The sequence below is a fragment of the Rousettus aegyptiacus genome, unplaced genomic scaffold (assembly GCF_014176215.1).
Source record: "Rousettus aegyptiacus isolate mRouAeg1 unplaced genomic scaffold, mRouAeg1.p scaffold_m13_p_2, whole genome shotgun sequence".
NCBI classification, from domain to species: Eukaryota; Metazoa; Chordata; class Mammalia; order Chiroptera; family Pteropodidae; genus Rousettus; species Rousettus aegyptiacus.
Genome location: NW_023416295.1, coordinates 21,854,027 through 21,879,841, shown reverse-complemented (window position 1 = coordinate 21,879,841; position 25,815 = coordinate 21,854,027). Strand labels below are relative to the sequence as shown.

General features: G+C 40.0%; 1 protein-coding gene across 6 annotated transcripts in view; it reads right to left on the bottom strand.

Annotated features, from left to right (window-relative positions):
- Positions 1-25,815, bottom strand: part of PLEKHM3 (pleckstrin homology domain containing M3) — a 164,732-nt gene that overhangs the window by 111,763 nt on the left and 27,154 nt on the right. For all 6 annotated transcript variants that reach the window (XM_016135036.2, XM_016135037.2, XM_016135035.2 and 3 more), the window contains one exon: positions 11,240-12,175. In XM_016135036.2, the coding sequence (XP_015990522.2) occupies positions 11,240-12,175 (936 nt within the window). The remainder of the gene's footprint in view (positions 1-11,239; positions 12,176-25,815) is intronic.

Sequence of the window (25,815 nt, the reverse complement as noted above, 5' to 3'; positions counted from 1 at the left end):
TTTGCCAAAAGGGTAAGTTTTTAGTCTATCATTTATTAATATTTTAAACAACCTAGATGATTGAGTAGAGAACATGTTAATTATATTTGCAGATGACTCCAACCTAAGATTCCTGGAAAAGATGGTGTGAGGGAGGGTTCAAAATAGAAGATGATTGGAATATTTAGTGTGCTAGGTATAGAGCTAGGGATGCAGATGAAAAAGACAACATAACCCTTGCCAATATGGGCATTTGCAGTTAAGTGGAGGAAACAGACATTAAATAAACAATTACACAAATGACAATATAATCTCAATTATGACAAGTACTAGAGTAAGAGGTCCTAAACCAGCATTACAGTAGAGGGAACTAAATAGGTCCTAAGTCAGCCTAAGGGGTTGGTTGGAGAAGGTGTTTCTGAGAAAGTGTTATTTAAGTAGTGACTTGAAGAATGAGTTGGGGTAGTGGAGAGGGTGGGGATATTCCAGGAAGAGGCAACTGCACAAGAGAAGGCTCCGAGGTGTGTGGGAAAAAAGTGGTGCATTTGAGGAACAGAGTGAAGTCGGTGTGGCTGGAACTCAGTGTGTGGGAGAGAGTGACAAGAAGGCAAGAGTTGAAAGTGAGGAGGTGAGCAGGAACCAAATCATGTGAAGGTCACCGTAGGGATGCTGGTCTTCATGCCAAAAGGAGTGGGAAGCCACTGAAGAACTATAAAGAAAGGTCTATCCACCAGGGTCAATCTGAGTTTTAATAAGATCGTATTTGTTGCAATTAAGACAAGGTTTGGGAAAGGTGAGAAGAGAAGCAGCAAGACTGGTTAGAAGCCCACTGTAGTTTTTGAGGTGAAAGATGGCCCAACTGGTAGCAAAGAAAGTGAAATACTACATATGCTTATCAAGTATAAAATAAAAACTAGGTATAACATTAGGATGTATTAAAAAAAGAAGCCAGAACATGGGTAAAGGTCTTAAATAAATCTCTTCCTTTGTTTGCATTCACCACTAGGTAGAACCCTATAAGAACATCATTGTAGCTTCCAGAGTGTAAGGAAGACATAGAAACCTGGATATTATCAGCAGATTGATACCTCAGTGGTTAAAATATTGGACATATGTAGGAGAAACAATTGAAGAAAATGTGCTTATATAACCCAGAGAAAACTGAAGAATGGCTTGATTCATTCACTAAGAACATTCTATAGGCTAGGCTCGTGGTTTCTCAAACTTTGATTGCAATCATATCAACTGTAAAGTTTGTTGAAATCTCCAGGCCAGACAGCAGAGATCCTGACTTCAACAGGGAAGAGTCTAGCCATCACTCCCCATATCACCCTCAGGATGCTAAAGCAAATGGTGCTCCAACCACATTGAGAGGTGCTGGGATCCTGCCCTCAAAAAAGTTAGATGCAAGTCAGGGGCCCATGACAGGAGTCCAGGACAGTGGAGGTGGGGTCCTGCGGAAGAAATGCTCAATTCTATCTGGGGAATTAGGATAGGGTGGGGGGAGGGTAGTCAAGGAAGGCTTGGAAAGAAGTCTTTCCGGGTATAAAGGGTTTTTCGCACCAGAAGTCTTTAACAAAGTAAAGTACAAAACTACACCTAGAACATTGCCAGTCACCCCTGATCAGGGCTCATTACTTTGCATGCCTGCTCCATTTTTCATCTGAAACATGTAAAGGAGTTTAATGCTCTTTGTTTTTTATTAATGTTATTTAATTAAAACATTTTCTATGTTAACATATTTCGAGGTATAAAGACCAGCATACAGTTATATTTTCTACTGCTAAAATTAACGTTTAGTTTACTCCAACACTTGAATTTCTGGGACTGTATGTGGCCCATGTTTATTGAATGAATGACTGGATGAAAATATGAACTCAAGAAATAAACTGGTATTACTATGTTTTAGATTTCCTTATTTAGAGATATATTTTAAAATGGAAAGTTTTTACTTAACTATGTCTCTGCTTTTAGGCAGTATAATAGATTTTAGAGAACCTCTCAAATAGCTCTTACTCTTAGATGAGCCCATGAAAAGCTTAGTTTTTCAAGGAATTTAGCTAGAAATTAAGAAGAATATTGACCTACCCTGAGGCAGGATACCCCAGGTCTATCCTAAAACCACACCTACATCAATTTCTCTCCTAATGAAAGGTCGATTAAGAGAAACTTTTAACTCAACTGTAGAGTCAAACAGTACATTAACACTTCCTTTAGAAGTTTGGCCGGAAATGAACACATGATGAGAACAATGTCATCCATAAAGGAAGCTACAAAAAGGGACAAGAACTTTCCAGACCAAAGTATAGCAACAAAGACTGGGAAAAATGAACAGCTTAACAGGTTAAAAAAAAAAAAAAAAAAAAAAAAAAAAGATAGCACAGCTATGGCCTATGAAGTTCAGGAAGGTCTATCAAAAGATCTAAATCTTCTGAAATTCAAAATGATTTTATTCTTCTGAAACATATCAAAGACCAACATGTGACTTCTATGATGAGAACACCAGGAATAAATCAAAAAAGCAAATTTATATCCTATAAAATCAAACGACCTACATATATAAGTGATCAAATCTCTCTGAATTTTAGAATGTGAAATAGTTCAAAACCCAAATTATAAAACCTTCTTCTTCTTCCATAGTCATTTACTAGTTTGTGTGTGCTCATATTTTAATATACATTTATTTTTATTTAAAATTATTTCCTGGACCTAGAAAGTTAAGACTGCAAAAAAAGGGTAAAAAGCAATTTATCTAATAGCAATTTATCTAAAGAGCCAGGAAAAAGATTCCCGTCTCCTGTCTTCACACTCAAATGATATTTCTGTGGCTTTAAAATCTCTTACCCAAAGGAAAGAGGTATTACTTATTAAATGAGGTTTAAATGGAGGACCACATTAACCTAATTTTGTCTTATCTTCTATAGACAAAGAATCACAGAATGAGAGATAAAAGGGACCATATACTGCAAGGCTGGTCCTTCTAAATCATTCCAGACAGAGGGAAGTGTTGGAAGGAAACTCAAAGACTGTCAAGTTCAACTGTGTGCTATAATCACTTATTTAATTGTCTGGCTTCCAATTTTCAATTTCCGTGAGGACAAGTAATGGGATTATCTTGTTCACTACATATCAGGCACAGTGCTTAGGACCTAGTCTGTCTTCAATAAACATTTGAGGATGGACTGAATTAATAAATCTCTTCATCTTACAGATGAGAACATTGCAGCTCGAATAAGTTGTTACTTGACTTGAGGTCAAAATTCTAGTTCTTCCAGTTTCACGAGCCAGGGCTGTTGACACTACTTATTTTCACCCAGGGCCACTGAATCTTCTTACTTAATGGAAATCCAGCCCATTCTGGATGTTTCTGTTACCTTGGTCCAACGGACTTACACAAAATAAGCCTATTTTCTCTTTTTAGTGGCAGCCTTTGAATATGCAGACAACACTGTGTCCCCTCCTTAGTCTAGGTCACATTTGCATGGCATGGTATTTAGTACCCTCACCGTCCTATTGGATGTCAATAGATGTGGTTGTTCTTCAAAAGCAGCATCCATAGCCAAAATCTCCAGGTGTGGCCAGGAAAATATGATCTTTTCTTTCTAGACCTGCTTTATGTCTGCTTTCGATATAGCCACAGCAGCACAGATTCTGTCTTCCCTGCTGCCTCATTGGTATGCCCACCTGAGTACACAAGTGTCCTCTACCTTCTATCTTTGCAGTTAATTTTCTGACTAGAAGTATAGGACTATATTTATTCCTATGAAGTCACATCTTGCTTGGCCCATACCTCTAGCTATGCTTCAGAACCTGGATTCAGCCTATTGGTTGTCCAACCTAGCTTTGTGAGAGCTACAAATTTGATAAGGATGCCTATGACATCTTTATCAAGGTAATTATTGTCCTATCTGGGCAAATAACAAAAATAGCTAATCCTTACATTGCACTTACTATGTGCCCAGCACAGTTCCAAGCCCTTTTAACTCATTTTATTGTCACTACGAACTTATGAGGTAGATATGATTACTTCCCCATATCCGAGATTAAAAAATAGAGATACAGAGAGACTAAGTAATTTACCCAGGGTCACACAGTCAATGAATAAATAGTACATCTGCAAACCCAGCCAGTCTGATTCCAGAGTGCATGATCTTAATTACTAAATTATGCCGCTTGTCATTATTATCATGTATTTTTACCGATAATCTGCTAGGCTGAAAGGGATCCATTAGTCAACGATCCTTGGGGGTAAAGCTGCCAATCATTCACAAAATGATATAACTGTAATTTCTGATAACTCAAGTTTCTGTTTTGAGGGTTTTGCCAAATGCTTCTCTGAACACTAAGTGCTATATAGCATGGACCTGACAAATCTTGTAATCCCTTGTTTTCCTTTGTGCATCCTCGACCAGACTATAAAGTCCTGGGGTCCAGACCATATCTATGTTTCCCTTATATCTCCCATAGCACCCACTACATGAGCACACAATAGAAATTCAAGTTTTATCCTTCATAGATGGGTAGTAAAAGCTAAAGAGATTTTCTCTGAGTTTAATTCTGTAGGAAATAGAAGGATGAAATTTAAAAAGGGGAAGTGGAGAGAGACACCACTTTAGTGCTTCAGCTTTTAAATTCTTTACAACAGGGATTCTCTGACATAAGCAGAGACAGTGGCCATGATGGCTTAACCCCTTATCTCCTAGTCTCATTCTCCAGCTCGCCACTTTCAAGCCTCCAGACCCTCTTGGAGGGGATTCTATAAATCTCTGAAGAGCACAGCCTGCACCGCACCCTACTTGCATGTCCCAAGGTATCTGGCAGAGGATGCATGTGGCATCTATGAGGGGTTCCATAAATGTTTGTTGAAATGAACCATCCACCAGACTCCACTTAAGGATTTTATTATCAGCAACCCCTCTATGATCAAATTCAAGGTTCGGGAAACAAAACTTAGCCCTTTAGGACATATATACACACAAACTAGATTTCTCCTCTAGAAAGCAACAATCCAATACACTAAAACACAAAATGACTTAGACAACACAAGGTAAGAAGGGAACACTGGGCTAAACAATTCTCATTTATCTAAGCTGTTGATACGTTTTGGGAGTTCTGAGTTCTCCTTCATTGTCTTCTTCTCTTTCAATTGGTTACCTGCCTATTCCTTAACTCATATAAATCTTCACCTTACTACCACTCCTAGCAAGGGAGACAAATTTGGAAATAATAGTAAAGATATGACCTAGAGATATCAAGAAAAGTTTATTTCTTTTTATTTCTGTCTCTTGTTTCCTTAGGAGATTTGGCACTTTGGCTACTAGAGGATCCCCTGATTTTTTACATGTAAATCAAACAAATTTTGGCTATAATTAGACCTTTTTTGTTTTCAAGAGCAAATATATAACTTCCCTCCTTGGCACTTAAAAACCTACAGATTTTTCTTTACTTAGACTCACATGCATAATCGGCTCTCACATTCAATTTCTCTTTTTCTTAAGGATTGCTATTCTGTATGATTTACTCTGAGGCCAATAAGTAACTAACTATGCCCAACTCAGAAATATTACTTACTTCCAGACAGGCAGCTATTTAATGAATAATTAACCACTCCATACTTTCTATCAGGGATGCTTGTATTACCAGGGTAAAGGTATCCTTTATGTCTAAACAATGTCATAAAACAGGCTTTTGCCAGAAAGACATTCTCATTTATCACATGAAATGCCATGTGGTATTAACAAGGTCGATACTGTTTGTTTAATATATTTTGCTTTCATAGGGGCTTGAAATGATTTGTTTTTGCAGCTGTAACAAAGTTAAATTAGGGCTTTAGCTTCGGTTTAGCTAGCTGGGCATATGTAACCAGGGGCTATTAATTATCTTGCCTGGAGGGCTTTGTCATCTTCCCACAACTTACAGCATCCTTGGGGTACTGTTACACCACAAGCAGCCAGATTCGATCCTCGAATAATCAATGCCCAAGTCTCAGGTACTAAGGAGAGACTAAGTAATTAAAATTTCTATTTCTAACTCCAAAACAACCCCTCTCCCAACATGTAAATGTTATTAGTGCAAAGATTTTTTAAAAGTTGAATAAAGATTTTGAGAAAAATCTTAGTGCAAAGACTAGTTTCAGACATCCATTCCCACAAATGAGAAACTAAAGAAAAACACTTTCCTGACCTTTAAGCACCAATAATCAGCCCCCTTCCCCTTTCTCCTCACATTGCTGTTCTGCCTTAAGTAGAGCAGGGGAGAGGAGGAAGTTTGCTCCAAAGATAAACTTGTCAAAAGCCTGCACTACAATACTAATTCCTCTCTACCTGTTTGTGAATGTCAGCTGAGAGCAAGCACTGAAAAGCTTTGGGGGGATAAAAAGCAAAGGGGAGAAGGGAAAAAGAGGAGTGGGGTTGCAAAGAAAAACCAGAGGACAATTCAAACAAAAACAAAATCTCCCCCCTCCTTCGCGCCCTCCCCAACACACAGAGAGGAAAAAAATGCTCCCCCCAGCTCAGGTCCTAACAACATACTTCTTTATCAGAGGTTCATTGTCAATCAATTAGCCGAGGCAGCAGGGGTCTGTGAGGTGGGGGCACCCAGGGAAACAATGGGCAGCCCTGTTGTATTACTATTTAATCACTTTTGCTAAATAAATAGAGCAGCCCCGAGGTGCTGTCATGTCAAGGGAATTTATAACACAAAAAAAAAACCTTCATTTTTCATTGGTCATTCCTTTTTTTCCCTTCAGGACAAGAGAGGGTTATTACTGTAGCCTTAAGTTCCATCTTTGTGTTTCTTGCCTTTGATTCCCACTCGGACCCTGCCACTTTCTGGCACTAATTTGTCAGGGTGAACAAAGAGAGGATTTGTACCTCCTGTAAGGTCTCAATTAGGAATGGCTTCTGCTGTATTATGTGCCATTCAGAGAGGACACAATGCCGGTAATTACAGGAATTTGCACTAAATGGCTGAAGAATTCACAGTCCCCCCCCCCCCACTTGGGTTTACTCCTCCCAAGGGCTGGGGGGAAAAAAGGAAAGCAGAAAGCTCTTAATGCCAGAGAGATGTAATTACCAACAGCAGTCCCAAGAGGTTAAACAGCAGCTAAAGGAGTAAAACCATAAAAACTGACAGTGTGAAAATGGTGGAGGGGATCCCTTCGGCTCACTGTTTTTCTTCCTGTCTCTTCCGTTAACATTTTCAGTGTCAGTTCAGAATCAGGAACATTGTCCCACAGTGGGCCATCCAATTCCACTGCCAGATTACAAAGCAGTAACAAAAGGAATGCTTTAAAAGGTGAGCTTTGCATGTCTTGTTGCAACTATAAACAAGGCCCTGGACCCTTTTATTATAGTACTGTACTCAATTGCTAGGTTTCTTGATCTCTGGGAAATTACAGGAAAAATATCTGTGTGTACTAGTGCCAAGAAAACCATGTTATCTACTGAGAGGAAATAGGTATGTACACATGTCTAATGCCTGAAGAAAACAGAGCTGCTGCCTTATGATCTTATTTATACGGCATTTTGTGAACAACCTAACTGAAAACTACTTACAGGTACATACTTACTTCATAAATATTTTAATAAGCTGCATAATCACTTGTTTTAGCATTAATATTTTAATACTATAGATTCTCCAATGCAAACGTAATTTTTGAATCCCAACCAGTAATTTCATTAAAGAAGTATATCTCATTTTCTGCTACAGAGGTGTTTCTGGAAAGCTGTACTAAAGCGCCACCAAATGAACTGTTCTTAACTACTTTAGTCCCGTGCTCCTCTGCTCAAGAACCTTCTGTGACTTTAGGGTTAGACATTAAGTTCAACCTTATCAAGCTGCCCTTTTTTGTAGGTCAGAAGTGACCAAATATCTGTAACTTCATATAGTTTCACTTGGCACCACCTCTAAGAGCTCTCTAATCCCATGTGTGTGCCTCACCTCCACAGCTTCGTCACAGTTGCCATTTGGCTTTCATAATGTGATTATCTGATTGACGTCTGTTTTCCCTGGTGAACTGCAAGCTCCACGAGAGCAGGTACCGTGTCTGCTTTCTCGGGGCACTGACTTGTCCAGGTGTACCCAATTTTCAGACACACAGTTAGAAACTCAGGACAATGGTAGAATGGTAGAATGAATGGAAGAACTTAATTTTCAAAGGCATGACTTCAGGAAGAACAAACAGCAAGTGTAAAGGCCCCGGAGGCAGCAGCAACCAAAGTAGGTTCCAGAATAGCAAGAAGACCATCATGGCTGAGGCTTCCCAAGCACAGGACAGCCATGGGGCTGGAGGAGAAGCCATGGAACAAACTACACATAATAAATACAACTACAAAAAGTTCAAGCACATGTTAAGAAATACACATATACATAAGCATGGTATTTTCAAAACCATAATCTCAGGCATTTTTGGATGGTCGTGGTCCATTTTCTCTGAGGGGGCTCTTTAAGCTTCAAAGAAAGATACAGAAAATTCTTCACCTACGGAAAGAATTTAGTGCAATAAAGCCAACTGCACTATTTTGTAGATTTAAAAGCTAACGCTTGTGGCTCCACTGAATAGCAACTGAATGACATTATTAATGAAGAGCTAGTCAGTGCAATCTCTCACTTTTAAAGTTTATTCATCAAAAAACTTAAAGGGGGACTAAGTGGGCATAAAAACTTACAGTCTAAAGAGGCTCACTAAAACCATAAAATATTGTGAATTAGCTTCTCCTTAAAATAAAAGATACAGCCAAGATTCAACCAAAAACAATTTACTGGACTTTTTGGCCTTCTAGAAGGTAAACATGCTACGCAACCAGCTTTTTCACCAAATGCGTTTTTTATGAGGATGCAAAGTTAGGGGACACAAGTACTAAACGAAGATGCAGCTGGTTTAGATTAACTGTGTTTGTGAGAAACACAGATCAATTTTTTAAAGTTCCATCTGCTATAATAATCTTTGATATAATAAACAGCCTCCCAAGTAATTTAAAAAACATTCAGGTTTTGCCTAACAAGTTCTTCTGCCTTTTTCTTTTGAGACTCTGCCCCCTACAGGAGATGAAGTATTCCTGCCTATGGCAGCAAACCAGTGCTCCTCGTGCACCTGGTAAACCACACATGTCACAAAACAATTGACGTAGCAGTTTCCGATATAAGAGGGAGCATTGAAATGAAATTAAAATTTTCAACTTTGGGATTGGCCATACTACACCAATTGGGAGTGACTTCTCCAAGCCCCAAATTAAAAATCGACCTATCCCCCATTAACTCCAAACCAAAGCATGAAGGTACAAGCTGAGCAGGGCAAATAAGTTTTAGGCTACATTGCCCCTGTCTCCTGGATGCCCTGCTACCTCGCATCCCTAACTCATTCCCCAACCAGCCAAATTTAGTGAGCACCAGATTTAGGCAGTAAAGGAAGGTAGTCTAACACACGGAACCGAAAGCAGCTGCTCGAAAGTTCTATCCCTGCCCGTTATGTAATCCTCTTTCTGTTCTTTTCTAGTCAGCTTCCTTCTCCCTGCCTCTTCTACTCACTCACTTTTCTCTATCTTTTTCCGTTTTCATTTCTCAAACTGCCAGATGCAGTGGGCCTGCTGAATGGTACCCTCTCCTCGTATTTCTCCTTCCTCTGTCTGAGTGCTAGGAAGGCTCCTACTGCAGTACAGAATGGCGCAAACTCCATCCGGAAGCAAACTTATGAGAGGAAGGTGAATTAAGCAACAATTAGGTGACGATCCTTGTGTAACACCTGAGTTTTTTCTTCCCCTTTTACTAAAAAGTTTCCCAATTCAGTTATTCCAGTCTCTACCTTGAGAACTAAGCCAAGCTGTTATCTCTGATTCCAATAACACAAGAGATTTGTTGATAATATCAACAATCTAAATAATTCCAGAATGCCCACAGAGCAATCACTCAATAAATTATTGTTGAATGCCCGAACTTGGGGACATTCTTTTCTTTCTAGTGAGGGTTCTTTTCTTTCCAGTTTACTGCTTTGGGGAAGGTAAGAGAAATGGGGAGAAGAGAAGAGAAACAGTAATAGAGTTTTAAGAAAATGACAGATAAACTTTGAAATATACTTTATCTACTAGCACAATACTGAAATGTCAATTATTTCTAAATATCTGCAGTAAAACCAGTGTCTCCTTATTTTAAAACCATTTTCCAAAAGAAGCTGGCTGACTTAAGACGAGGCCTTTCTTGCCTGCAGATGTACCCACATCCCCTAGTGTGGCTTCTTGGCCCCTGCAGGTTTCAACTTCACAAGTCACTGAGGCCCTCCAGGCAAAGCGTGAGTAATTCACTTGTTCCCCCGCCCCCGCCCTTAGGGAAATTATTTTCTAACTAACCTACCTTCAAAATGGGGAGGGGAGGCGGGGTTCAGTGTGCCACCACTATTTGGCTTTTTAATGCAGGAACAAGTACAAAATTTTAAATTTGGTTTTAGTTGATGGTGAGCTTCTTGTACATTTTTAAATAACACACTTAAATCTGAAATACTTGCATTAAAATCTTCCAAATCAGGGTTCCAATTAAAGCTGCCTTCTTGGTAAATTTCTTGCCCCAAATAGTGGGGTTTAGTGAAAGGGAAATAATTTGATTTTGTTCATAGTATATATACTGAATGGGGAGTGCAGGGAGAAGCAATAACAGGGTTTTAAGAAATAACAAGTGATTGGCCTTGAACTCCACTTTGTGTCTCACCCTTTCATAGCAGTTCGAGAAGCCCCAGGCTTCCCCAGGATGAGGCATAGGCCTAACGTGACTCTGAGGTCATCTGCTTAATCATCTTAGCCACCTCCACATTTCTGTCAAGGCTGACTTTTTTAGATTCTACCTCAACAGGACTGGAGAAGGTCACAATCAATGATAGTTACTATGGACATTTGCCTTGCCTAAGGATGTTAGCAGTCAGCTTTGGGCCTGAATGTCTCTTATGAGACAATCTGTGACATCCGCATTCACACTGACCTTTAAGAAAGCAGAGGAAACAATCACAGCAGATTCAGGAAGCCTAGAGTCTGGTCTGGTGATGCTTCTGCCAAGTCATTTTGATTCAGTGGGGTCTACCATCTCTGTTTCTACTTACTTCACCAGCATGGCATGAAGATAAACAGATGTTTTACCACAGCAAACTCCTTGAAGGAGAGATGCTTTTTAAACAAGGAACTGTGGCTGGCCTATTGAGGGGATTTTTAAAGTGAATTCCGATTGTGGGATTCAGATTGCTCTTTAATGAGCTTTAAACTGAAAATTTGCTTCATACCTGCACATTTGAAACTCTGAGCAGTGAGTCCTCGTTCCAAAGACAAAGTTGTCAGAATGCTGAGGAAGCTGGTGGTCACGGACTGGCGTTTGTTCTTCCTGAGTTCGTGCCCGCCCATCTGATCCTTGGGCTTGTTCCTCAGTGTGACTTGCAGGTTTTGCTCTGAACTCCTCGCCACGTTGGCAGCTGTTTTCAGAGCCTCCATCCACTCCTGAGCCTTCTGTCGGGTCTCTGCACGGAGGCGAAGGACATCTTGGGGGAAAATAACTTGAAAGCAAGAGTCACAGCCGTCCAGGTTGTCCATCTGGACAGCCAGACACACGTCCACATTGTAGCTTAGCAGGGGGTCCTCATCTAGCTTGCCGGGATGAAAGGCCATAAGGTAGGCCCTGCTCAGCACAAATGTAAATGCCTTCCAGTTGTTCTGGACAGTTAGCCTGTAGAGTGTCCCTGACTTGAGGATATTTTGGTACTGTTTGGGGCTGTCCAAGACAGGGGATGGTGCAAGCCGCTCGCTAGATTTCTTCTGTAAACAATGATTTTGTGTACAGTCAACATGATAACCAAGCCCTGGTGAGTTTGCCAGCTCATCCTGCCGTCCCATGTAACCAGGCAGGGCGGCGTGCACGCCTTCCCAGAGCTTCTGCCCCCAGTCCAAGGCCTCCCATGGGGACTCTGCCTTTAGCTGCAGCTGAGTGTTGTCATACAAAACAGCATCTACCAGCCTGGCCTCAAGGTTGCCCAGAACAGATATACTCTGGAAATGCGAAAGCTGGTACGTGGCATAGAGGTTTTGATTCCCACTGCTGTCAAGGCTGTAGAAGTATAAATTGTAAGGTGAGAGTTCTGCATAACAGCTTTGCCAGCAACTGTCATGGTCCTTCCTAATCTCCAGGTAACCCTTCTTCAGAATGTTTGGGAACGCTTGCTTGTGTTCTAGAAGGAAAGAAACAAAAACGACAAAGCTATGTGTTAATTCATTAAAATGTATAAATCAAATGAGATGAAAAGGCAGGTGCAAGAAACCAAACATCCTTCTGGTTTAAACTAAACACAGCATTAGTAGTAAAATTCCAACATAGTACCTAATTGGCAAGAGGTAATTGGGGAAAATCTCAGGTCTAAAAAACTTAACCAGGGTAGGATTATGAGCACAAGAGCAAGTATTGGGGAGGGAAGCAATGCTGATGTGACATACAGAGATCTGTGAAAAACAGAAATATTAGAACAACTGTGACTATGCTTCATGGGCCTATGAAACTGCTCATTGCCAGGATACCTTGTTTTCTAAGTAAGGTTCTACAGAGCACCAAATACACTTGACCTAACTCAGCTAACACTACTCATTTGTCTTTAGGGTGGTGAAGCCAAGAAGGATCAATAAAAATGACAGAGCAGGAAGTGTGCTGCTCTCAGACTCCGTTTTCTCAGACTCCCAAATTAGACTTCAAGGCCAGTTGATGAGCCTCCTGTTTTATAAGCAGTTCTCTAGACTTCACTCAACAAGCTCGCGTTTTAGGTCTCTGCTTAGATAGCAGTTCTTACTCACTTCGGAGCCTGACTGTGCTTGTGCTGTTCCCTCCGCTTGCCATACTCCTTCCCACCGCTTCCGCCAGCTTCCACACACTTCACCCTTTCCTCGGCTCTCCCCTCTGCCAGAAAGGGGGTCTGTCCTAACCGCCTCCCCCAACTTCTACCCCCTTGCCTGCATACACATATCCCTGGATCGGAATCCCTACTATATTATTCCTCTTCAATGGGCTCTTATCAAGCTGTATTATAATCATTTATTTAACTATCAAAACAAATAAAATACATTTTGAAGTTTTTGTTTGTTCCTTTTTCTTTTTGTCTTTTGGTTTTTTTCTTTTTGGTTTGTTTGTTTGTTTTTTAAGTCTGTCCTTCCAACTGCTCCCCTGAGTACAGGGATGAGGTCTGTCTTTTCATTGTTATATCATAGCACATAATGTAATGCCTTGTACATGGTAAGAACTTTAAAAGTGCTTGTTGAATTAGAAATACAGCTTCTAGCACAATGCTCAGCATATAGTACATATAATTCCTACCCTTCCCCTCCATTTTATCTGGTCATACCATCTTTGATCAATGACTAGCTACAATATATACAAATTTAGTACTTCAATAAAAGGGGACATCACTTGAGAGATTTCTTGACACTATTATTGGGCATGAAAATGACAACCATGTAAGAGGAAACAGTCCTCCTTGGTAGAGATTTTCATTTCTGAGATGTTTCTCAGTCTCTTTGTGCTGACACACATTGGAGACAGTCATAAGCTAATCGAGTCATTCCTTAACGGAGATAAATCACACTCCCAAAGGGTATGATTTCTGATCTTGGCTGAAGAAAAAGAGGGTAACACAGACCTAGATCTTAAAATAGCAAACCAAAAGAGAAAAGGAGAGAAATGAGGCAGAGGAAAGCCAATTTTACCTGCTTTACATCTCTAGTCCTGACATTCATTAGTATTTCTGTGGTAACTCAAAAGCCATTAATTTCTTGCAACCCACACTAATCCCTTTGTAGAAAGAGATAATGGATGCCTATTCTCGGGTTATCTTTCTTTTCTGATACTGTAACAAGGGAGGCAGTGCTGTTAGAGACACTGCTGCCGCCTTCCCCCCTCTCATTTCCATCGCGCTCCGATGATGGTTCAACCTTTCGCACAATAAGACTTGTAACCGCACGTCCCTCCATCCGCATCCCTTCCATGACCCAGCGGCTCAGCTATGTGTCCCTGAGTAAAATAAAAAGCATCTCTCTTGCTTTTAGCTAGAAATTTTCCTCTCCTTTTCTGTCCTCCCTGAGAGCTTTTTACAACAGCTACCATAAATTAAAAATTCTGCCTTAATTGGGTCCAGGTTTTAGCAGCACACCTGACTAAAACCTCACTATAAAACCTAGGGTGGTAGATAAGAGGGAGTCGTGAAAATTTCCTCACCTTCTTGATGCAGAATAAGGGTAAAAAAAAATTTGTTGTGTTTCAATATTTTCCCCCACCTCAGCTCAGTCCTCTCTAAATAGGTATGCTAAATTGAGACAGAAATGAGATGTGTTTGTCTTGGAAATGGACCACACTTGTAGACTGCACTTTGTAGTGTAATTCTTGAAAAAGAAGAATCAAGACAAAGAAAGCAAATGTGATCAGAAAACTGTTCTCTGAGGTGCGTATGCCTCTCAGAGGGCTTGTTTATATCAGATCTTAGTAATATTTTGGGAGTGATGTATAAATTATCTTTGTAGGGAACTGGAGAACTACCATTTCTCTTTAATCTCTAACAACCGCTACTTTCCATTGGATCTGAAGTTTATTTTTAACATTTTTTCTATTAACAAATCAGAAGTTATAATTTAAATCTAAGCTTTCATTAATTTATAACTATTGTTACCCCAGACCATATCATTTCATTTAATTAACCCATACACATTATTGTGAAGTGTTCAATTTTACAAATTAATAATGTGTCTTAACTGATATCATAAGTGATTCACATGGGACCACTGACAAAGATTATCGTGATTTCCTCAATCACATAGAGAAAGATGATCAAAATGAATCACTGTGCCTATAAATTTCATACTGAAACCACACCACAAGACAGTAATTCCTCACGAAAAAGAAAAAAGAAAAAAACACAGAATCTTTGTTTCCCCATCGCTTTCCAGTTTGGCCTCCTTGAAGACCTAGCTCAGTTCCTCTCCAATGAAGATCCCTTTTCCCTCTCTTCTTGCCATTGTACCCTGTGCAGTGCTTTAAGGACAATAACTGCTACGAACTAAAGAGGAAGAAAGGCATTTTCTCCATTGTGTACCTGATTCACTTCCGTACTGCTCACTCACCAAAGAGTTCCTCTTTTAACCATTATTTCCTCTATTTGTTCTCAAAAAATCTTCCATTCTCATGGTCACCACCTTAATCAAGGTCTTAAATGGGTTCCCACTTCTTGTCTTCCTCCCAGCCTTGTCACACACTATTACCAGATACACCTTTTTGGGTCACTCATAGCCCTTCCCATGCCCCCTCCTTAGGCCAAAACCCTTCACAAGTTCCTAGTGCTACACAGTAAAGTCAAACCCCTTAGCTTGGCCTTATAACGTTTTGTTATGAAAAATTTCAAGTACACTCAGAAGCATGCAGAAGAGTCCAATGAACATCCCCGTGGAATCACCCCTCAACCTCAGGTATCATCGTTTCTGCTATTCTTGTTTCATCTCTCCCATCCCACTCCAACTCGTGCTTTTTACTGTTGTTGTTGTTGTTGTTGTTGTTGTTTTGCTGGAAAATTTGAAAGCAAATTGCAGATATTTTATCATTTCTATCATAAATACTTCAGGGTGTACCTCTAACAAATAAGAACTTTAAAATATATATATATATTATATATACATATTACATATATTACTATTTTCACTCTCAACATAATTCCTTATCTAATACCCAGTCTGTATCTAATTTTCCCAGATTGTCTGAAAACATTTTTTAATACAGATGGTTTATTCAAATTCAGTTCACACACTGATTTGGCTATTATGTCTTTTAAGTCTCATTAAATCTATAACAGTTTCCTCTTCCTCCTTTTTTTTCATGCCATGTATTTATGAAAGAAATTAGTTCATTTGTCCTATAGAACTTCTCGCATTCTGGATTTAGTAGATTGTATAATGATGGAATTATTTAAATGTTCCTCCATTGCCCGTGTTTTCTGTCAATTGTTATTTAGAGCTTGAGGTTCAGTTATATATATATATATATATATATATATATATATATATATATATATATTTGTAAGAATATGTCACAGGTGGTTGTCCTACTCCTAAGGATATCAAGATGATTAGGAGGGTCAGAGGACGTAGCCTGGTCCTCCATTTTAAGTTCCCCGAGAGACCCTTCTTCACTCCCCCATATTCCAGCCAGGTGACTTGATGTTTCTATTACTCACCAACCTTCATGCATTTTCTCACCGTTCCACCTGCCAGGATTTCTTCACTTCTGCTTGTCCATATTTTCCTCCGCATGGGAGCTAGTATAAAATCTCACCTTATCCTGGAAGCCCTTCTTCATCCCCTCTAGTTGAACTCACTGTACTACTCTAAACCTCCATGGCTCTATGGCTACACCATTCTCATGACTCTTATTTTAGATACTGTTTCACTTTTATCAAACATGTTTAAATTATACAATAAATTGTTCAAAAAAATTGGTGAGAAATGTAAAAAGCAAAAAAAGTTTCTGCCTCCACACCCCAGCACCCATATCCTCCTGTCCAGACTGTGTACCATTTAATATGAAGCCTTTAGACATTGTATGTAATAATATAAACAATAATTAACTGTGTTCATATATATTAGTATATATAATTATTGAACTGTTAATGTGCTTTCATTTTGGTTACTTTATGCAATTTTGTCTTTTAAAAAAACCCCATGTCCCGGATCACAATAAATGAAACATTAAGGTAATCTAGTTTACCAAGAAAATCTGAACTGCCTGAGTCAGCACACAAATGAAGTCACAAGAATAGGATTCTGAAGATGAAGACGAGGCAATAGAATGAAAGACGAAGAGCAACGTTTTAATGTATCCAAAGAACTCAAAAGCCTATGTGGTGCCAATATTCCAAATCAAAACTATCTAGGCAAATTTAAAGGAAGCATTTAAATTCTTATAACAAATTAATAAATGTGAAAGGAAGCCAAAGTGGAGAGAGAATGGAGTACTCATGATACTACAATATCACATTTTGTCTTAGACAAGCCCGTAAGGATTGCCTCTGCAAGTTTAGCAGATATATTACATTTCTTTTGCCCTTCATCATCTTTTCAGTTTCCCTATAGGTTATCTAGACAAAACTTAGCTATAAGGATAGATGATTTTAAGATCTGAAAGCCTTGGAAACAGGATTTACAACTCTTAAATGGGCTTAAAAATAAGGGAGCAAAGCAATTTGGCACATATTTACTGAATACCAACTGTGTGCAAAGCAGGGCACTAAGCTTTGTTAGAGACATAAAGATGACAAGTTCTCAAGGTGCTTACAATTTGGTTTTGGGAAAGGATTCTATTATGAGACTTCTAGATTAATATAAATTAGCTCAAGATAAAGGAGAAACCACCGTGTCACTTTAGAACAGACACTCCTACAATTTGGCTCTCTTTCATGAATGGCTAGTGCCAGTTACCTACAATCAACTGTTATTGTCTCTTGACTTCTAGGTCCCATTCTCAGCATCCCAGACTACAGTGCCACTTGGTTCAACCTCACCTCACAGCTCTGGACCAGGTGCCACCTGACACCACACTAACAGCCTAGAACATGAGAGAATGTGACTACACTTCCTCAGAGGCACAGCGCTCCATGAGAACCTTCCAACTACTTGCTATACCCACTTTCTCCTCTGAGACTGCACACTTCTCTGGGGTTAGTTATAACTTCTAGGCTTCAGGACTCAGCTCTAGTCCTTGATGCCAATTCCAGGGGGACTCCTGGACTTCATTTCTTGCAAACTGACCAGCTCCACCCACCCTTGGCCTAGAGTAACAGCCCATTCTGGTACTGTCTGAAACAGAGACAGAAGGCAACTTTCATTGATTGCTGACTTCCTGGCACCCTACACTGAGAAAGATTCTGAGAGTTCATCCAAACTCAGCAGGGGAAAAGCACTGTGATGTCACTGAAGTGGGAAAAGATGTGTGTTATATATTTGCCATCTGGTTTTAGGCTCTTTATCAACACAAGTCCTTACTCTCCTTGACTTCAGAGACCTAATTCTCTCTTCTACAACAAGTAACATCCTAGACCTCTTAGACTTTTTTTTTTTTATCAAAAAGTACTTACCAACTTCCAATGTGGCATCCTTCTCACTCCTCCATCTCACCTACCTTCTACTCCATCCTTTTAAGGGCCTTTAATAATGAAACCTTTCCACCTAATGCCTTCCAGTCTATTCCTTGTTTCACTGGACTCCCTCCTCTAGATTCTGTGGTCAATAGTTAAAAATTGTTTTCTCGTACTTCCCAGATTCAATCAACAATTCTGGATCACTACCACCATCTATATTGTCTAGCTGATTCAGTGTCTGTTGAGGACAAGCCGCCTGGTTCAGAGATAGCTGTCTTTTCACTGTAACCTTACATGGTGAAAGGAGATAGGAAGCTCTGTGGGTCTCTTTAACGAAAGCGCTAACACCATTCATGAGGGCTCCACCCTCATTACTTAAGCATCTCCCAGAGGCCCCATCTCCTCAGACTATCGCTTGGAGCACTAAGAGTTTGACATGTGAATTTTGGGGGGACACAAACGTTCAGACCATAACCCCAGTAAATGATTCATGTTGCTCAATTTCTAGCATATCTTCAATCCTGACAATTCATTCTTTTATTGATTTCAATGGATCTCAAACAATTCCCAGAACAATGTTCCACGCCTTTGGTATTCTCCCCAAACACCTAACTCCACTGTCTCTCTGTGCACTGTAGGGACTGTGTTTACATCTTCTGTACTTGGCTTCCCTTCAACATTCTAGTAACTGATGACCTACACAAGTGCTCTGGAGCACAGCGGTTAAGGCCACAGGTGCCGAAGCTAATCGGCCTAAGTTTAAATCATAATTCTGCCTTATTGGTTTATGTGACAATAGGCAAATTCCTTTACCTGAGTTTCAGTTTTATCATCTTCGAAATGGGGCTATAATAATATCAGCTACCTCACTGTACTGTTGTAAGGAAGAAATGAGTAACTCTTAGAACAATGCCTGATACGTAATAAGAATGCAACAGATGTTTCCTATTTTAGTCTTCTGGTTTCAAAAGAAGGGTCTTCTTGCCTCCTTGTTAAAGCTTACCCTTCCACCTCTACGCTGTACCTAATTCCTTCCCACTTCTTCAGACTCTCTTCCTCTGTAACATTTTAGATTATCCCTTTATTAATCTCTTCTCCTCTTTTCTTCCAACATCCAAAGGCTTGCTGTGCCTATTAAAAAATTATTCACTTGATCTACCTCTCCTATGGCTCAATCTGTCTCCTTCCTTCAGATTCCAAAGTGTTAGGATGCCTCTACTTCCTGTTCCACACAAACTGGCCTCCGATTATCGCTCGGACCGCATCTCACATCAGTTCACATCCCTTTTCTCATTCCAGGCACAATCCTCGTATGTTCTTTGAATAACCTAAGCAATTCTAGCCTTGAGGCCTCTGAAGGTGCTATATTCCCCATTCAGAATTTCTCCTCCCGCCCCCAGCTCCACTGACTTATTTGTCTCCCTCAGTTTTTCACCTCAGAAGTGTCATCCTCAGTGAGGTCATCCCTTCCCACCTTAGTTAAAGAGCTCCCTCTCAGTCTATCTCTATCTTACCATCTTGCTTTATTTCTTTCAAAGAACTATTTCCTTCTCCTTGGGGTTGGGGCCAGGGCTGGATGTCTCTCTCATCTCCATATACCCGGTGGCTGGCTCCATAAATATTTGTTAAATGTATGTACAAAGGACTACTCTAGAATCTGTGCCAATAACAAATGAATCAGACACAGATCCTGTCAAGAGACTGTATAGCCCAGTTAGAGCCCTTCTTCTTCTTTTCACAAGTTCCATTTTCTCTTTTGCCACAGTCACCCTAATTTGAGTCCTCCTCATCTCAAATCATGATGACTGGCAGAGACTCCTAATCGTTTCCATCCCTGCCATTCTTTTTAACTACCAATCCTTTCCATGTACTCTTTGGGCCTGAGAGGACCCAATAAATAGCATCCCTGTCCTTCACCTAAATTTTAAACCAACTGAGACTGGCGGAGGGTAGATATGGAAACCCAAATATCAGCCAGTTGGAGAATGCGGCTTTGGGGTCCTCCTAACAAATTGAACCCCAAGATTATATAGACTTACCTCTGAGTCACAAGCAGCTCTGATCACCACAGGCTTCCCCTCCTGGGGGACTCCCCGTGAAAGGCTGATGAATGGAGGAGTTAAATCTGGAGGTGCAGACCAGAATTAGTGCTTCCTGTGAGAAAGGCTGAGTTATAAATGCCTGGTTCCTCTCCTAAACCTACCCATAAGTCACTCCTCCCCAGGGCTGGAGTGTGCAAAGGAGGGAGAGAGGTCAATGGTGTTAGCCTAACTGATGTCCCTTTACTGGACACAAAAGCTACAGGAAAAGAGGTCCTTGCTACCTTCCCCCTGCCCCCCACTACCCCTCAACCCTGCCAACTTCCAGACTTCTTGTAAATTACCCTTTTAATCTTGACTTTCAAGTAATTTTCAAGTGCTTCTTGCCAAACATATCACATTAATTCTAATTGTCTGGCTTTGAAGGTCCTTCATAACCTCAGCCCACTACCGTACTCTCCCAAATGCTTAGCCTCCTGGCCATCCCACACACATGCTGTTTTCATCTCCCCCGTGGCTTTGTGCTCAACCCTCAAAGCTCAGCTGAAACATCCTTTATTCAATAAAGACTTCTCTGACATACTTGATCACAATCATCTCTCTTTTCTTTATGTTCCTGGTTAACAACACACCGTATTCTAAGTCTACCTGTATTATGTTATAGTATTCAATTGTGTTTAAGCCAGGAACTAAAGGAAAAACTAACTTTAGGTCTTTGTTCTCCTCATTAGAGTAATATGAGACAAGTGAAGTTAACAGGATCCACACTGATGATGACACTGACACAAATGTCTATAGCAAAAACCATGAAGAGAATGATGTTACAAGAACCAAAGAGGGACTGTGTCCTGTATATGATAGAATGAATTAGGCTCAAGTGGTATCTGTTCTGTGAGCTACTTTGGAGACCTTTCTTTGTGAGTAAAAGAAAATATCCCATTTGTTCTCCTGTCATGACAAACCTAGAGAAAAAGACATTATCTGTGTAGGTTCTAGTAGAAACCTGGCTACATGTTAGCTAGACACATCAACTTAGGGATCTTTTCCATCTAAGTTCTTTGCTATGTGCTGCAGTGATAGAGCGTCAGTGAAGATACTGCTGGTCAATGTCACTTCTTGAGTATGAACCTGACTAGGGAATCACATACCCAACTTCTTAAATGCAGAGGCTTTCTGCCTTCTGTGACAAGGGTAATCTCTCATTTCTACTGAGCTTTTTGACCCAGAAAATTCTAAACATCAACTCTCAAACTATGCTCTATCTCTGCCATGGTAAGCTTCCTGATCTATAGACATTAAGTATAAAAGAATCTCCTATACGTAGGCCAGATTTTAAGAGGAATGCCATTTCGTTCTATGTCTTGGGTAACATACAGAATCACAGACATTTAGAGCCAGAAGAGACTAGAAACTTCTTTAGCCCAGCCCCATCAGAGGCAGAACCTGTCAGCTGCCGACCCCATTAGCTAGTTCTCCCCTCCTTTAACAATGGAACCTTAATTGTCTTCGGGTACGGTGGCATATGCTTACAGGAGACGGCCTCTGCTCAGCCCCATGGTGACATATGCTTACAGGAGACGGCCTCTCCTCAGCCCCATGGGAAGATTCGCGATTTGTTTAATCCAATCACAGCAATTCTATTTTCCTATGTCAGAGATTGCTTTAGGGGTGGGCATATGGACCAGTTCTGGCTACTGAGAGGTGCTATTGGGGGCCTCTAAGAAAAAGACCCAGAAGAGGTATCCTGTTTTCCCTTCTTGACTTTGGCTGTTGATATATAGGAAAATGATTCTTTGGACTGCGGCAGCCATCTTGTACCCATGAGAGGAGAAAAGAGATATTGCCAGTACACTGAGGATAGCAGAGCAAAAAGATAAAAAGTCCCTGGATCCTTGATGACCCTGGGACCACCTACGTCTGGACTCCTTAAGTGTTTATTTAACACTGTGCTTGACATTCACTAAGTGTTCAACAGCCATCTGTTAGATAAATGAAAAAATAAGATGATAAATGGCCTTAATATTTATGCCACTTTCAGTTGAGTATGCTATTTCTTGCTTCTGAAAACAGTTTAACTAATTTAACAGATTTGGAAAGAGATTCCAGGAAGCAAAATGACTTGGCCAAGGTTATACCACAAAGTGCACATGTTGAGAGTGGAACTCCAACCTCCAGATTTTCAATCTGAATCAAAATGTATTTTATTTGTGGTAGAAGTAATGAGTCCTAAACTTCCTCAGTCTTAAGAGACAGGATTATTGAGTGCTTACATGTGGCCTCAAATATCCAGCCTGGCTTAGGATACTGGCCCCTCCATTCTAGCTGTATGGCCTGGAGTGAGGTTAACTTCTCTAAGTTTCAGCTTCCTCATTTGTAAAATTAGAACAATATCATCTATCATATTAAACTGTTATAAATATTAAATAAGGTAATCAATAAACACGTCTTAGCACAGGATTAGGCATAAAATTAACTCTCATTAAATAATAACTGATAGTATTAATAACAACAAACTTCATTCAACTGACTTAAGCTATAGTAAGTAAAACAAATAGGCATTTTTCATTTTTTTCCAAAATGAAAAATGCCCTAATTTTCCAAGCACCAATGCATAAAATTCAACCAAACGCCTTGCATATGCTCATACTTGGTACAACATAAAATTTTCTAAGACATGGTTCACATCATCAAAAAACTTCCAACCTAGTGTGGGACATGGATGTACAGCAATTACTTATAATGTAAAGCGGAATAAAATGTGCTGTGGAAACATAAGGTGAAAGAAAAAAATAATTTGATTGAGAAGAATATGGAAAGGTCTCAGAAAGGATGCGGCATTTGAATTGGTTCTTGAAAGATAATGGAGGATTCTGGAAAGTAAAAAAGGCAGGGAAGGTATTCTGGGACGAAAAGACAGCATGAGCAAAGGCCCGGGCGCTTGAAAGCACATGGCACATTAAAAAATGGTACATAGATGAGCTGAAGAAAGGTGCGGGCGATAAGGTTAGGAAGATATCTATAACTGATTTTGTGAAAAATGGAAAGCTATGACTCATTTTTTGAGAAAAGAGTAGTATGAAAAGATTTGTGTTTTAAGAAGGTAACAATTTGTCAAATTAGTAACTATAGTTCTTCTTAGCCAAGAAAGATAAAATACATTAACAGAGCAACCACAAAAAAAGTCAGACACTTCATTTTCAGAGTTCCCATATAGAAATGTTAGGAATCGGGATGCGGGCTGTCGATGAGGCATGTCGGGTTTCCGAATAGCTGCCCCGGGCCAACATTCAATAATGTAACCAATGGAAACTACACAACCATATAAAATCAACTTTCTGTGACCTATTTTAGCAACTTCTTTGTACTGACTAATCTTGCTGAAGGGTGAATCATAAATTCAGCAAGAGACCATGTCCTGGTGACCTCACTTGTTCTAAGCCTGCAGGAATATTTCCACCTCTACTGGCTCCAACGCTTTTGAAAAACATCATAATTGAAAAAGCAGTCATTTTAGTATAAGTCCCAAATTTGGCTTTTTTTTTTTTTTTTTTCAAGTGAAAGATGGGGAAAAAGGGAATCGAAACAGAGTAACATAAAACTCAGGATAAAGAAACCATACTGCCACGGTTTTTCTAGCCCTAAAGAAAATCTCTGCTTGAGACCTTCTCCTAAAGTACTTAGAACAAGAAAATACAAGCATAAGAATGGTACCGGGTCACCAGAGAGTGAAACCAATGGAAACAAAGGCCCAGCTGACCACTGCCCTTGCCACGCACATGAAAATGTGAACAGTCAGGGAGGGAAAGTCAGTCAGCTTCTGGCAGTCTGCTGAGTTTCGGAGCTCCATAGCTAATGTAAAGTATTTCTTTTTAAAATTTTGATTTTAAAAAGTACAATAGCAGTTCATCCATAAGTAGAGTTACACAGAACTTTCTGTGTACAAAGTACACAGAAATCTGTGTTAAATAATTTAGAGCATTCCTATATTTCCATCATGACCTTCTATTACCAATCTAACTATAGTAATTAGCTCCCACACAACCATGAGTCAGGGTCAGTTCAAATACATCTCAGAATGATGTAATTTTAGAGTTGGGAAGGATCGTAGAGATAATTTAATCTGCTTCACTAGTTTATAAACCAAAAGCAACAGAGAAGTGCTTTTTTCAAACCTGCAGGTGAGCAAGGAGTAGAGCTGGGATAAGACGTTTTTGAATCCTAGCTGAGTGTTCTTTCTATTGAGCTTCACCTTCCTCTACCATGTGTACACACTTACAGGTATAAGTGTGTGTGTATGTGTGTGTGCGTGTAACCTATTTTTCATATCAATAACGCACCTAGTGCCCACATATTCATATGACTTTTTATGTTCTTACCTTAATATATGTTTATACTTGAACTGTAATTCTATGATGTTAAAACCCTATCTTCTTTATCCTATGGGAGATTCTTGGCTAAATGAACAAGAATAAAATGACAGTGATGCAAAGAGGTAAAGGGTTAAGTATAGATGATAGTCAAGAACATATTTGTATACTACTAAGATTAGGGCTAGGACTAGAAATTAGCCATTCTGGTAGTGGGATCCGAGCTCTCCCTCAGGACTAGTTCCAGTCACACTCCCCTACAGCTGCCCAGGGGATAGCAGACCCTGGGATAGCAGTAAGGAAAGAAGCTGACCCTTGGGAAGCTTTGGTCTTCACAACCTGCCTTGAGATTCTTTAGAAATAACTGCCTCTGTTGGCATCTTACCTTAGATCTATTCCTTCTTATCATTCTATGAACTAATCCTTTTGACATTACTATCGAATCCGCAGGTAACACGATAGTGTTAACTAGGTTAGATTCAAGCTACACGCAATAAACCTAGTAGGACCCACTGGCGGTAACCTTCACCCACTTAGCACAAACAACATTCCATCTTAAATCTGTCCTAGGTCTGTCTCTGCCCGAGAAAATGCAATCTCTAGAATGTTACCTTTGGGCTTCTAAGTAAGATTGAAAAAGGCAGCCAAAGATAGGGGAAAACCCCAAGCCTTTTTTTCATAATTACAAACCATTAGGGGTCAGTTCACTTAGGCTCTGCATACCTAACATTCAAGAATGTGAAAGGTAAAGTTACAGTCTTCTTTTTGTGGATTCACTGGTCTTCTGAAGAACTGTGGCCAGCTCTGCACTGTCCATGTATTTTAGCGGATATGTTAAATGCAAGAAACAATCCTTGCTTTTAGCTCCACTGCTCTGGTGTGCCTCAGTTTTTCCTAACCAGTAATCTGCTGAGGGATTAATTTTAGTTCAATGAACATTATCCAGGTCTGTTTCTTCCATACTACTTCCCACCCTCTACCTCCACAGAGACTGACTGTCAATAAGGCTTTAGAAGTGAGGGGTTCTGAAGACTGAGAACTACTGGTTTTCAAAGTAAAGATGCAGCTTCGCTTAGTGGTCAAGAACACGGACTCTGGAGGAAGACTGCATGGGTTCAAATTGAGGTGCCACAGTTCACTATGGGACTAAAAGCATGTTAGTGCACATATTATGTTCAGAGTGCTGTGTCAGGTACTGAGGACAAAACCTATCCCTCCCTCAGTGACCATAAACTCTGGTGCAGAAGACAGTAAACAACAGCTGACCACAAATCGGTATGAGAGAGGGAATGAATGGCCCATTTCC